This window comes from Sinocyclocheilus grahami, unplaced genomic scaffold (assembly GCF_001515645.1).
Source record: "Sinocyclocheilus grahami isolate Dianchi unplaced genomic scaffold, SAMN03320097.WGS_v1.1 scaffold384.1, whole genome shotgun sequence".
NCBI lineage: Eukaryota > Metazoa > Chordata > Actinopteri > Cypriniformes > Cyprinidae > Sinocyclocheilus > Sinocyclocheilus grahami.
This window is the reverse complement of record NW_015505563.1, coordinates 883,445-897,243: the sequence shown is the minus strand read 5'-3', so window position 1 is coordinate 897,243 and position 13,799 is coordinate 883,445. Positions and strand designations below refer to the sequence as shown.

Sequence of the window (13,799 nt, the reverse complement as noted above, 5' to 3'; positions counted from 1 at the left end):
GTGTTTCTCAGAGAAAAGAAGGTCAGGGAAAAATCTGTAGATGGAAAAATCTCCATACAAGTTCTTTGTGCATTTTTCTTTTTTTCTACTTGTTACTTTGCACTTTTTGTTAGAAAATGTTTATTTACTATTTATTCAGGTTAAGGTATCTAATATTTTGATACTTAATTTCCATGATCTAAATATTCTTAAAAATGAAAAGTTTGTTGTCATTTGGAAATGTGTAGGCCTTCTTGCATTATTATGCCGTAAAATTTTTATTATACATATTCAGTGGCATAATGGTCTTTAAAATGACAATAATATCGCTTATCGCAATTATTTCTGCGGCAATATATCGCACAACAAAAAGTTGTTATCGTGACAGGCCTAGTTGTGATCAAAACAATCATCTGATTATTATGGAAATGTTTAGCAGCAGACATCATGTCGCCTGGTTAAACATGCGACTATCGAAGAAATGGCGATTGTAGCAGTAACTAATCGTGTGACAGTGCTCTGTGACTCATTAAATAAACAGTGAGCAGGAAAACATTTGACCTATTAAGAGTTTACAGGTTCAGTGCTGTTTATTTTGTGTCTTTACAGGTTTTTATCATTTTCTCTCCATTGGAAGTACTTGTAGTCCAAATGAATACAGATCTGCTTATGGAGAATGTTGTCCAATGTGCAATCCAGGTAGGCTTACTCATCAACTTCATCAAACACATTTAAATATGATAAGTGGTAATAAAGAAGAGAAAGTTTTTCACCTTTTCTCCCATCTCCACCATACCCCAAAAGTATAGTTAACAGAAGTTATGAAATTGGGCCACGTCTGCTATTTTCATGCAGGATTAATGATTTATAAAAATCGTTAAGATGGATGTATCTACTGCACACTGCTGCTGACGCAGGTAATTGACCACAAAAAAGACAATGTATTTCTTTATGTATGCGATTTTGCAGGTTATTGAATAATACATATTAACATATATCTGGAATTATCAAAAATTGATTTTAATAATATTACAATTCAAGCCTCTGTACAGCACTATATGAAAATAATTTGCAGTTTACCATTATGCTCATAGCGACAGTATAAATGCATGTCTTTAGCTGTCTGTTTACTTCGAACAAACAATTGAAACCTCCTTACATTTGTTAGGAGATTGATTAATTTATTTGTTTTATTTTTTACCTTTCCAAATCGTTCTAAGAATTCACAAAGTACAGCATGTCATCTTAGTTTTGTATGGTCATTGCCAGTGTGTTTTTTTGTGTGGTTATTGGTCAACGGGCTGCTTTGGGAATTCTGCCACTATAGGCAATCCCTGCATTCCAGAAGCATTCATGTTTAACTCCCACCCCACCCTCAATTGCACAACTATAGAGAACTTATGAAATCACACGAATATCTATGAACATCAACATCATCACGGACCCATAATGTTTTTATTTTTCCAGAAGATCCTTGAATTGCTTGGTCACCTTAGAGTTGTGTGTTAATATTTGTTTGTAGGATCAGTAGTACACAGTGACTGTAGTGAAGATGTAAGTACCACATGCAAACCCTGCCCTCCAGGAACATTTGTGAATGAACCCAATGGTCTTCATCTGTGCTTCACATGCAAACACTGTGCTGAAAGTATGTTTATATTTTTTCTTGCGTGTTTCTTTTACTTTCAGAATTTGTAATTTTGCCTTATTGCCAATGTTAACGTGTTGCTAAATGTGCTCTTCTAGGTCAAGGCCTTTACATCCAGAGTAAATGCACTACAATAAAAAACACCATCTGTGATGTGCTTGATGGATATTACTGCATTGATTACTCCAATTCACAGTGCCGTCATGCTGAAAAACACAGAGTTTGCAGACCAGGACAAGAAACAAAAACACCTGGTATGTTTCTCCATTTAGAAGTCTGTAACATATTTAAGTCTCCCCCTATTTTAAGGTGTAATCCTGATATTTTCTGTCTCTGTATCTGCTTGCAGGGACAAAGGCATCAGATACAGAATGTGTGGACTGTGCTCCTGGGTTTTATTCTCCATCAGGGCTGAACTGCACCAAATGGACAGAGTAAGTGAAGTGTTATTTGTGCTATGTCTGATTTGAACTTCTCTCTGTCATTCATTTAGTAATATCGGTATTTTTCTTAAGCTGTGCAGCCAGAAATAGGATTCAGACAGAAGGTGGCAGTCCTGAGAAAGATGTAACATGTGAACTGAAGCCAAAGGAAAGATACAGTCTTGTAGATTTAATTGCAGCTTCCTTCGCAGAATTCTACAGAAGTTTTTTCTCTGAAGTTCAGAAGGCCAATAACGGTAAGTGGACACATAATTTATTTTAACTTCATTCGTGGCCAAGTCCAAACCTTTTTTCTTTTTTTTTTGTAGCAGCAGCCTTTTGTCATTTTAAATATATTGATGAACTTCTAAAAATGTGTTATTATATAACCCTGTGTGGTTAATTTAATTGACCTGATTTGATAAAGGCCTCACAATTAAAAAAAAAAAATGTCATTACGTTGTAAACAATGTACATTTCAAATTCAAAGTGTTTTTTGTCTTTTCTCTAAGAAAAAAAGTGACGTTCATCCAGGAGCCTCAGTGCAGGGCACTTAACAGGTAGCATCATTTTGAGTAGCCACATTCTGAAATGCTGATATACATGCAACAGTTTGTGGAGACTACCATGCCATTAATTCATTTCAGTTTTATATTTTTTTAAAGTTATTTTTGGATTGATCTGTATGAAAGAAATTCTGATGAAAGTTCTATACCACTAATCTATAAGTATGACTGGATTACTTACAGAATTCTAAACTGCCAGCCAGCGCTGAAACCACTGGAGGTGTTGAAGTTCTCCACCGGCAGAGGGCATCACTGACTGACAGCCAAACTTATAGTTACTTTGGCTGTTGTCTGTAATAACCAGCACAGTATTGCTGACGAGTGTCTGTCTACTGCACATCCCTGACACAAGATGTCATTATGCATGTAATATTAGACAAGAAAATATTAAACAGGAGCATATACATCAAGGCCTGTATTCACAAAACATTTTATCTTACCACTAAGTTCACCTAAATAGCAGTAAAAGTTTTTAGCTAAGAGTTTCTCTTAAACCCAATTCACAAAGCTGCTGAGACAAACTTTTACTAAGGAATAGAGAGAAATCTTAAAGGGGTCCTATTTTGCTCTTTTACAAAGTTTTGATTTTGTTTTGGGGGTGTACTAGAACAGGCTCTCATACTAGGTTGTTCGAAAAACACATACACTCGTTGCCTTCTCTAGTGCAGCTCAACCAGGTCTCGTCCCATTCGTCGATATTTGTGATATCACAAATCCCGGAAAATATGCGTTGTAGTCCAAACGAGTCGTTCGTTGTAGTTTTTGAAAAGTGATTTCTGTTAAATAAAATATCTCCTTTTGAAGTGGACTTTGAGCTTTGTAACTGCAGATCTTTTTTATGCTCAAACAGCAACATTACAGACTAACTAAAGTTGAAAAAGCATAATAGGACCCCTTTAAGCTTAGAGTAAGGGGGTGGGGCTGACCTCGTTGCTATGGATATCAGCATTCTTACTAACTATGCACACAGTGATTGGCTGATAGGGGCAGTCTCTGTCAGAGATTTATACATAGAAATACTGTAGAGCACGATTTTATGTTGCCATATTCAAATAAAGGTTTAAAAATAAAAATGTCAGTTGCCACGTTCAAATAAATACTTTAAGATGCAGGCTAAGCGTCACTAATTAAACAAGTATATGTTCAGCTAACTGTCAGCCTTTTACATGTATGCTTCTTGTAAACAATTAGTGAATATGCATATAAACAGCCTTTTAATTAACAGAGTAGAATAATCGTGGCTGATAGTAAGACATGCAAACGTAAAAGAAAACCAAACTGGACACAAGAAGAGCTGTTACTTCTTGCCCAACTGGTTAATGAAAACAAGGATATAGGCTAATCAAAGGAAAATTGTCCCTGAAAAGTTCTACAACAGTCAAAATACCCCCACAATTAAGGCGATATACCTTTTTAAAAGCTCATTATTGTCAAATGTTTCTAAAATGTTTACATTCCAAGGCAGATTGCAGGCAGCAGCCATTTTAGGATAGTTTGTGGCTTGGTCTTAATGACTGTGAAGTCCTCTTCACTACTCCTAATGTTTCACAGATTTAGGAGCTAGTTTTAGTGCTAAAATGCGTTGTGAAATACTCTTAGAGCAAAAATGTAGGCGTGCTAAATTTAGGATGGGCACGCCCATTACTTTTAAGATTTTCTCCTAAATCAGCGAGTTATGAGCTACTTTTAGCTTTAAGATGTTTTGTGAATACGGGCCCAGATCATTAGCAAAAACTGATATGAGTCTACAACAACTATTACAATGCAAGCTTCTTACTATATTGCATTAAAATAATTCAGTGTTTACAATGCATCTTGTTTGGAGCGACAGTATAAACACATGGAAATAAAGCTTCATGTCTTTAAGACCATATGCAAAGAAGAGCTGTTACTTCTTGCCCAACTGGTTAATGAAAACAAGGATATAGGCTAATCAAAGGAAAATTGTCCCTGAAAAGTTCTACAACAGTCAAAATACCCCCACAATTAAGGCGATATACCTTTTTAAAAGCTCATTATTGTCAAATGTTTCTAAAATGTTTACATTCCAAGGCAGATTGCAGGCAGCAGCCATTTTAGGATAGTTTGTGGCTTGGTCTTAATGACTGTGAAGTCCTCTTCACTACTCCTAATGTTTCACAGATTTAGGAGCTAGTTTTAGTGCTAAAATGCGTTGTGAAATACTCTTAGAGCAAAAATGTAGGCGTGCTAAATTTAGGATGGGCACGCCCATTACTTTTAAGATTTTCTCCTAAATCAGCGAGTTATGAGCTACTTTTAGCTTTAAGATGTTTTGTGAATACGGGCCCAGATCATTAGCAAAAACTGATATGAGTCTACAACAACTATTACAATGCAAGCCTCTTACTATATTGCACACTATATTGCATTAAAATAATTCAGTGTTTACAATGCATCTTGTTTGGAGCGACAGTATAAACACATGGAAATAAAGCTTCATGTCTTTAAGACCATATGCAATCATCATTATTTCTATGAATAAGTTATAAAGAGTATTTTATTTCATGACATTTTTATCCATTTGTTATTGGACATACTCATTTAACATGGCTGGCTGTGACTACCACATTTCTACAGTGGCATTATTATTTAGAAACTATTGCTTTTGTATGATGCTTCATAACATAAACATAAAAAGTGTGCCTTTAGAAAAAAACTCAAAATGATCACCCTAAATAAAACCACATTCTATTGTTTGTTTGCCTAAACATCTCCAAATTAATTCCCCCAATCTGGCCACTTGAAATGCAAAATGAACGGATGTTAAATCATTTGGGAAACAGAATCCCTCTAAAGAAGACATGACATTTCATTGTACCGAGACTGACAATATTGGAAACAGATTCTGAAGATATTCCTTGTTCATCAACAGGTGTTCCAGTAACTTTTTGGTGATTGATTTGAATGAAGTATTGCCATTATAACACAACAGGACCTTTGTTGCATCTCAAAATGTGCTGTTATAACTACAAATAAAAGGTTCATGGCAAATCCAGTGTCCGATGATCATTTCAAATCATCTGCACCATTAAGAATCTGATAACACTCCAGCATGTTTTTGTTACAAAGCAGTGTGAAACAGCATGACAACTGGGAGGTTAAGAATTTAAAAAGTAAACGACTACAATTCTGACTAAAACAAGATTAAGGGATCTGAAGCATGAAAACACATAAAATTGTAATTTAGCAAGGTAACAAGCAGCATTTTCATTAAGTTTAATAGGCATGGATGACTATAAAAATAGAATAATTTAACCAGTATGTTCATGTTATTTACAGCATTCTTGAGTTTAAAATGTTTCAGCTAGACTGCAAACAAGGTTCCCAAAAGTGCATGGACTTATTTACTAAATTGCTTTTTTTTATTATGAAATGAGGCCGTTACACTACAAATTCAACTACAGAATACAAAGTATTGACAAAGGCACGTAAATCATACGAAGATGTAAAAAAATTGTATGATGGCATCTGCTTAAACGTACTACAAACAACTATAAATAAGACAAACACCACAAATTGCTTCGGAAGCCAAAGACTGAATAAAATATGACACTGAGATCTGGTAAACATTAAAAAGGGAAAACAGTTAGCAAATAAACTGTGTACAAATTGTATACATTTTTTCTTGTACATTTATTGGTGGTTTTCCCGGTCATATTCAGTCCGTCATGCAGCGTACAGTCTTTTAAACACAAAGAGACATGACTAAATGTTCATGCTCCTCTGAATCTGCTCCAGCGCAGCCTCCTGTTCTAACACGCTCCCACATATCTACATCACTATGTGGAAATATTTGCATAATGGCAATTTCCAAATGTGCACGCAAAGAAAGGAGGAGTGGTTTCAGTAACCGCAGTTAGTGTTGAAGCAGCCATGTCAGGGAGACGCTGTGTGTTTCTAGGCGAAAGCAAAAGCACTTTATTTGGCCTTCCGAAAGTAGATGCATTTAGGAATCTTTAAGATTACTTACAACAGAACAGCAATGCATTTTATGGACGACCATTTCGTGAACCTAGGAGAGGAGGTAATTCTGACTTTGCTATGACAATCTGGCGCTTCTGAATCAGCTACTGTTTTGTTATTAGCATAAGTATTTGCTATTGACTGTTCAAATGCGGAGTTTTGCGCATCGTGTGTGTGTGTGCGCACGCTGTGTGTGTGTGAGAGAGAGAGAGATAGAGAGAGAGACAGGGTCACATCACAGTGGAGTCAGCTGTCTTAACCGTGGCTTGTGTACTGCAAACACATACCAGCTTCATCACTGTGTCTGTCACGCGACTCTGTTCCCCTTTCGGGCTTGAACTGATGGTAAAACTAATGACATTATTTACTGTCTTTACATTTATTTTGAAAGATGAAGCTCGCGATTATTACATTTCCGACGAGTGCTTGCGATGTTCGGCCAATCACAATGCACTGGGTCAGCTGGCCAATCAGAGTAGACTGTGCTTGTCGGAAGGAGGGACTTTGTAGAAAACGAAGCGTTTGAGAGAGGCGGGGCATAGAGGACCTACAATAATGTACAGTATTTGAAAAATTTGTTTTTTGAACATTAAAGCATGTCAACATATTCTGTTACACCAAATACACAAAATAATGATCTTTAAAAAAGCATCATATGACCCCTTTAAAATAGCATCTGATCAACACTGATGTAGGAAATATGTACATGCACTGTAAATTACAACACAATTTGGATGCATGAATATGTAACTTGCCTGCATCATTTGCTGTATTTTTGACTGCAACTTTGACTCCTGGATCACTTTACGAAGGCCGTCTAATGTGCGTTTGTTTATGAAAAATCTCTCTGTCAGTTGATCTGGCTTCACAATCGGCTTTGGTCTTTGCAAGCAAATTTGTACATCAGAGGTGATGCCAAATTCTTTTCTTAGCTCACAGTCAGTCTTGGGTTGACTCCTCTGATCAGATTCTAGATTTTCATAGGCCTGAGACAAAGGAATGCATTAAATGTCAGCCTATTGAAAGACGTTATTTCATTAAAACTAACAAAGATGATGTTTAAATTTGGTTATTACCTTTTCAGTATCATAAGTGGCTTGAACACAGACATTCTGGGGTGCTTCCAAAACGCTGGCAGTTTCAGCGAGAGCTGCATCATCTTGACTTCTCGTCTCAGGTGGACTTCCACTCTCCAAGTCTTTATCTGCCTCCATATTCACATTTTCAGAAAGACAGCTCAAGTTGCTTTCATCTCTTTCATTTCCCTCGATCTGCTCATCCATCATCTCATCACCCATTTTGGCTGAATAATTATCTGGACCACCATCTTTTTCAATTTCCGCATGTGCCAGTTTTTCCCCTTCATTCTGTGAGACAGACTTTGCGCTTGTCTGTGTGTGTTGAACTTCCTCAGATTTGTTCTGGGAGGAAGCTTTCTCCACTTTATCACCAGCACGAGTCTCTGACTTGGGTGGAATGTATGACACAAATATGACATTAGAGTCTTCATCGCTCTCATCCACCTCCGTTTGACTCGGTGTAGGCAAATTTCCCGGGGCACCTCCCAGACATGTGGACGTTTCCTCATCGTCATCACAGAGATCAATAATTTCACTTACATTTCTTTTTGGGTCTTGCTTAGAAGAGTTTGTCCCCAGAGCGGAGCTGGCAGGCAGCGCAGGAGAGGTGCTGACAACCCCTCTTTTCCCACCTTCGCTGATCATCACATCCTTGGCGATCTCAGAATTTTTCTTGGCCACAAAGTAGACTTTCCCATTGCACATGACCAGGGCGTTGTCTTTGCCTGGGGTGATCTTTTCTTGGCTGGTCTGAGGAGGTGTGGGTTTGCTTGGCACAATTTCATTTGCCGTCCCAACTGAGTTGACATTCGTGACTGCTTTTATAGTGTCAGAGTTGACATTCGGTGTCATTACAGGTACAAGGCAAGGAGCGGATGCACCTGTTCCCTCCCGGACGACCCATTTTAAGGGAGTGTTCACTTCTTCATTTGTTTTAGAAACGCAAACAGGTGTTTGCAATTTTGTAACCAGATTTTGAAACCGGGTCTTCTGTATTTGACTTGGCTTTGTAACCGAAACTACTTGCTGGTCAGAATTGAGCTTAACAGAGTTCACAGGGGAAACAAGCACAACGGTTGGTGGACTCTTTTGGAGGTTAGGGGTGTTACTCACAGAGTTCATTATCCGGCATTTGATGGACTGTGGGAGCGCAGTGGCTGGCAGAGTCCTAACTTTCGCATTCGGAGGGATCTGCAGGAAATGACCGTTTGGGAGAACAGGTGATTTAACTGTAACAGGCAACATTTGGACTGCCACCATGCCCTGTCCATTGGGCTGAGGCGGCAACTGGACTGAATACTGGGAAAGCGATTGTGTTGAAAGAGGAACATGCACTGGCTGTGGATTGTGAATAATGAGGTCATTAGTTCCACCATGTTGAGTTTTGACAGCGTTAGATACAGTTCTGACCTGCGGCAGGGCTTTTAGGACATATCGTCCATCTGCTATGGTCTGGAGGGAGGGAAGCCGCATCTGTGTTTGAGATGAAGCAGCAGCAGGTGGATGAACCGGTTTTGCATAGGCTTTCAGTTGTACATCCACACTGTCTCTTTCTGTACTAAATGGTGTCTGATAAAACTGTCCATTTACTTTCTGGACAGGAATCAACTTCATGACATTTTTCCCATCGGGTCCCACTGCAGGCATTGCTTGGTAATAGACTCCTGTTCCACTAAAAGATGAAGAAAAAAATTATACATCAAAATTATCTTTAATATTCTGTGAAAATACTATAAAATATATATATATATATATATATATATATATATATATACACACACACACCGTATATATAAACACAAACACATACAGTTAAACATTATTTTTCATTTACATAATAAAGTTTTATGTAAAGAAATGTTTCTTGAGCACCAAATTATCATATTAGAATGATTTCTGAATGATCATGCAACAATGAAGACGAGTAATTGCTGGGAATAATTTACATTAACATTACAATATTACATTACTGTATTATTATTACTATCAAATAAATACAGGTTTGGAGATCATAAGAGACTTATTCCAAAAACATTTTTAATATCTTACAGATCACAAATTTGTGAATAATAATTAACGCTTATGATTTACATTATTTAAAAAATGTTTACCTGTAGAATTCTCTGTGCTGACAAGTGTCATATGAATACATGGATTCAATTAATGATAAAAAAAATATGAACAATAATGGAAGAAACACATAGTACTTCGTCAAGTGTAAAACTGTAGACATTAAACAAATTTGAGTATTTATCACATCTGTCAGCTGTCATCTAATTTACGTGCATTCTTTTAAAATGTGTTCGGTTTTGTGCGTTTTCGGAGGTAACAAACACTCGCCATTTTGGACAAGCTTACAACGATCGAACAAGAACACACACGGTTGTTAACGCGTAGACGCATAAACTTGATAAACTTACCTCTCCATCATTAATATCTGTAAGCATTACACCTTAAGAAATACCTGTTGTCGATATTTTCTTTAGCGCATCGTTCAATTTTATCCAGCAACTGGAAAACGGCCCCCTTTACAGGATGTAAAACTCAAACCGGAAATACGTTTATCAAAATAAAAGACACCTGAACCATCTGAACCGTAAAAGGAAGACAAAAAGAACGAAAGATCAAGGGGGAGGGGGAAACGAATGAACAAGGCAGAAGAGATAAAGGAGAAAATAATAAATGAGGAAAAGGGAAAGAACTAAACGAGGCAGAGCAAATGGGCTGAATAATGAATGAATGAATGAAACGGTAAAGAAAAATTAAAGGAAAAGGAAAACTGAAATCGAAAGAACTAAAAAGATAACAAGCACAAGTGAAAAAGAGCCAAAAAGAGAGAGACAGAACAAATGAAAGAAAAGAAACAATGAAAGAAAAGAACACAGAAATTTTGGAAAATTGAACAAAGGCAAAAGCAAAAAATAAATAAATATATAAATAAATGACTAATGCAAGATCTTGTAAGACAAGATAATATTTCTCAAAGGTTTTACACTTAAAACTGAATGTGTTATTTTAATTCATTGCAGTTATTCCATACATAGTACTTACCAGAACAACAAAACCTTTATATTAAGAGGCTTGTATTCTCCAACAAATGAATTCCTGCTCAGCTGACTAACTTTAAACTCAGTATTGGGTCATTCAGTGTCAAAACCAAATTTTAGAAAATTCCCTGGCTACATTTTTTTGTTTTGTTTTCTGAAGATTTTTTTTTTACACAAAGATTGGTAGGTATATTAGCAAAATCTGCTGACTTTAATAAGCTTTGTTGTATTACATACAAATGGTGACCGTTCAAAATTGGGGAAAACTTTTTGAGTCCCCCCCCCCCCCCTCTTAATATCCTTTTATATTTTGGTTCTTAACAAACCATTATTTTGATATTCCTATTTTTAAGGCCCTATATGGTTCACTTCCAGAGATATTGGGATTTCAATGCGACCCCATAATCGAGTAATTGGTCAATTATACACATCTTTAGTGGTCAAAAACCAAATGTGGGTAATTTTAATCTTTTAAAGAGTAATGTCTGAAAAACAAACAATGTTGAAGCTAGAAATGTATGATACTACACCAAATTCAAAAGAGCATTATTTATCCTTTAAAATTGTTTGTTGCACAATAAAAATGTTACATATAAAACAAAAATATACAATCAAAACCAATATTTCATATATACAGTATGCATACAGATTCCTTGAGTTTATCCTACTTCCCTTTATCTACCCAGGCAAAAAAATTACACCTGGCCTGAGGATTGGAGGCATGGCCTTGAGGACGAGCGCATACAAAAAACTGCCGCCCTAAATTAGGTCCTGCTTTTTTCACAGTCCGTAAGACGCAGGGCTCATTGTGTGATTTACACAGTGGTGGTTGAGGAGGCCCATGCAAAACCGCTTTCCAAAAACCAGTGCATGGCCCCTTTTTACAGTCCTTTGACTTGACTATGGATGTCAATTCTCCTTCCACTTCATCCTGATTTTCAGTCTCCATCTCTGTTACCAAAGAAAGATTGGTCTCCGTTTGCACATCGCTAGGGCAGCTTCTGACGTCACTCTCACTACCTGGGCTATCCTCAGAGGATTTTGTCTGTTTCGGGCTCAAGTTTCCAGTGGAAGGAATCGATGGTGTTTGTTTAGGCTTAAAGAAAGCTAAAAGACTTCCTTTAGCATTGCCTTCAGTTTTCATCTGATTGCTTTTTTTGGCTTTGGATGCATTTGCATCTTTTTCTCTACATGTAGGTCTCTTCTTTGCAACACTGTTTCCCTGTACTACAGGATTCAGGTTTTCCCGAATTTCCCCAGAATCCTGTGATCCAGGTAGACTCTCTTCAGAGACTTTAGAAAGCCTCTCTTTCTCTGAAACTTTGACAAAGAAGCGTGAGAGTTTCTGCTGTCTGCCAGTGAACTCTGGCATGTGACGTGTGCACAAGGGTGGGCACTTGGGACTAGACCGGAGGTTACAGCTGAGCTGCGCCCATACGGGACAATGATCGGATCCCTCCACCTCCGGCATAATGTCCACACCAAAAAAGGCAGACTTCACCAGACAGTGGTCGGCTAAGATGTAGTCAATCCGTGTGCCATAGTTGGTCTGCCTGGCACCCGTAATCGTGGACCAGCACGTGAAGGCATTGGAGCGCTTTGGATGGAAATGGCGGAAAGAGTCGACAAACTTGCCTCCAGAGGTAGATTTCTGGGAGATGTCTGTAAGTTCATCTTCAGTATTTCCATTTTCAGTCTTTTCTGCCGTTCCAAACAGAAAATGATCCAGCCACTTCCTCCCAGGATTATCGTCAAAGTTATCCTAAATGACAGAACAGTAATAAGAGCAGATATATGCTAGTATGTAACTTGTGCGATAAAACAAATATACTGTACCTCTTCCGTGTAAATTTTAGCTTTTGTCCTATCCAGTTGCAACAAGACATTTGCTTGGTTACCTAGTTTCTATTTCTAGTGTGTAACATCGGGTGACTCCGCCCATAATGAAATCTTATTGGTCCATTGGAAATACAGTTCCACATATAATTATATTAAAGGTCATACCGTGTCAAATCAACCAAATTTCAGAAACTTCCCCGGCTCACATTTTAGATTTTGCTAATATTTTTTTCTGAAGAAAGACAGACATGTATAGTGATGAAAGCCAAAATATTAAACGTCATGGATGAATATTTACTGAGTAATCCACTAATGGCAATTTTCACCTAAGATTCAGAGCTAATTTACAGGGGGCTAAAAATGACTTCAGAAAGATGGCAGCATCATAATGTTATTTTTACACAGAGATTGGTAGGTCTATTAGTAAAATCTGCTGACTTTAGCAATCTTTGTTGCATTTTGTGCCAATGGAGACAAATGGGGAAACGGCATTTTTCAAGTTTTTACTCCAAAGTTTGCATGTCTGTAACTCAAGAAGTATTAAAGATCTTAATGCCCTTTTAGATATTGGGTCTTAACAAACTTTCCTTTTGGCATCTTCATTGTTAAGGCCCTATAATGTTCGGTTCAAGAGATATTGGAATTTCAATATGGCTCCAGGAGTAAATTGTTAAAATGTACACATTTTCAGTGGTCAAAATCCAAATGTGGGTCAATTTGCAAAAATATGATACTTCTTTTCTTTTAAAGAGGAATGTCTGAAGAACAAATAATGTTGAAACTAGAGATGTATCTCGTTTACTTCTGTCAATGCAACTGCATTGAACATACCTGTCTGAGTGCCATAAATATATTTTTTCCAATGTTTGCATGCCTATAACTCAAGAAGTATTAAAGATATTGCAATATGATTTTAGATTCTAGTCCTTAATAAACTTTTCTTTTGGGATCTTCACCTTTTTAAGGCCCTACATTGTTCAGTCCCAGAGATATGGGGATCTCAATGAAGCTCCATTTTCAGATTGTTGAATATTTTACCTATTTTTAGGGGTTGAAAACCAGGTGTTGGTCACTTTGTATACAGCTAATACTTACTGTATTTAAAGCAGAATGTCTAAAGAATAAGTAATGTTGAAACTAGGAATGCATCCTGTTTCCTTCTATCAAAACAATTGTAATTGCTAAAGTCTGATTTTTACTAACAGACCTACCAATCTCTGTGTAAAAATAACATT

The 13,799-nt window shown here is 37.1% G+C and overlaps 3 protein-coding genes across 3 annotated transcripts in view; 1 reads left to right on the top strand and 2 right to left on the bottom strand.

Annotated features, from left to right (window-relative positions):
- The window catches only part of LOC107550003 (tumor necrosis factor receptor superfamily member 14-like), a 17,303-nt gene extending 14,225 nt beyond the window's left edge, over positions 1-3,078 (top strand). The window contains exons 4-8 of the mRNA XM_016231217.1: positions 1,726-1,881; positions 1,977-2,061; positions 2,143-2,306; positions 2,562-2,609; positions 2,799-3,078. Coding sequence (XP_016086703.1) covers positions 1,726-1,881; positions 1,977-2,061; positions 2,143-2,306; positions 2,562-2,572 — 416 coding nt within the window. The 3' untranslated portion in view covers positions 2,573-2,609; positions 2,799-3,078. The remainder of the gene's footprint in view (positions 1-1,725; positions 1,882-1,976; positions 2,062-2,142; positions 2,307-2,561; positions 2,610-2,798) is intronic.
- Positions 3,079-7,269: 4,191 nt separating this feature from the next.
- On the bottom strand, positions 7,270-10,251 carry LOC107550002 (ligand-dependent nuclear receptor-interacting factor 1-like). The gene is made up of 3 exons (XM_016231216.1): positions 10,099-10,251; positions 7,676-9,350; positions 7,270-7,585 (listed from the first exon to the last, which is right to left on the bottom strand). The coding sequence occupies exons 1-3, from the start codon at positions 10,107-10,109 to the stop codon at positions 7,280-7,282; spliced, it is 1,992 nt and encodes a 663-aa protein (XP_016086702.1). The 5' UTR covers positions 10,110-10,251; the 3' UTR covers positions 7,270-7,279.
- Positions 10,252-11,075: 824 nt separating this feature from the next.
- The window catches only part of LOC107550000 (DNA-(apurinic or apyrimidinic site) lyase 2-like), a 6,890-nt gene continuing 4,166 nt past the window's right edge, over positions 11,076-13,799 (bottom strand). Inside the window, exon 6 of the mRNA XM_016231214.1 lies at positions 11,076-12,487. Coding sequence (XP_016086700.1) covers positions 11,390-12,487 — 1,098 coding nt within the window. The 3' untranslated portion in view covers positions 11,076-11,389. The remainder of the gene's footprint in view (positions 12,488-13,799) is intronic.

What these genes read in the sequence shown, in the direction of transcription:
- LOC107550002 (XM_016231216.1), bottom strand. An exon ending in CCACTTATGATACTGAAAAG is followed by an intron (nt 7,586 to 7,675) that starts GTAATAACCAAA and finishes CCTTTGTCTCAG; the next exon opens with GCCTATGAAAATCTAGAATC.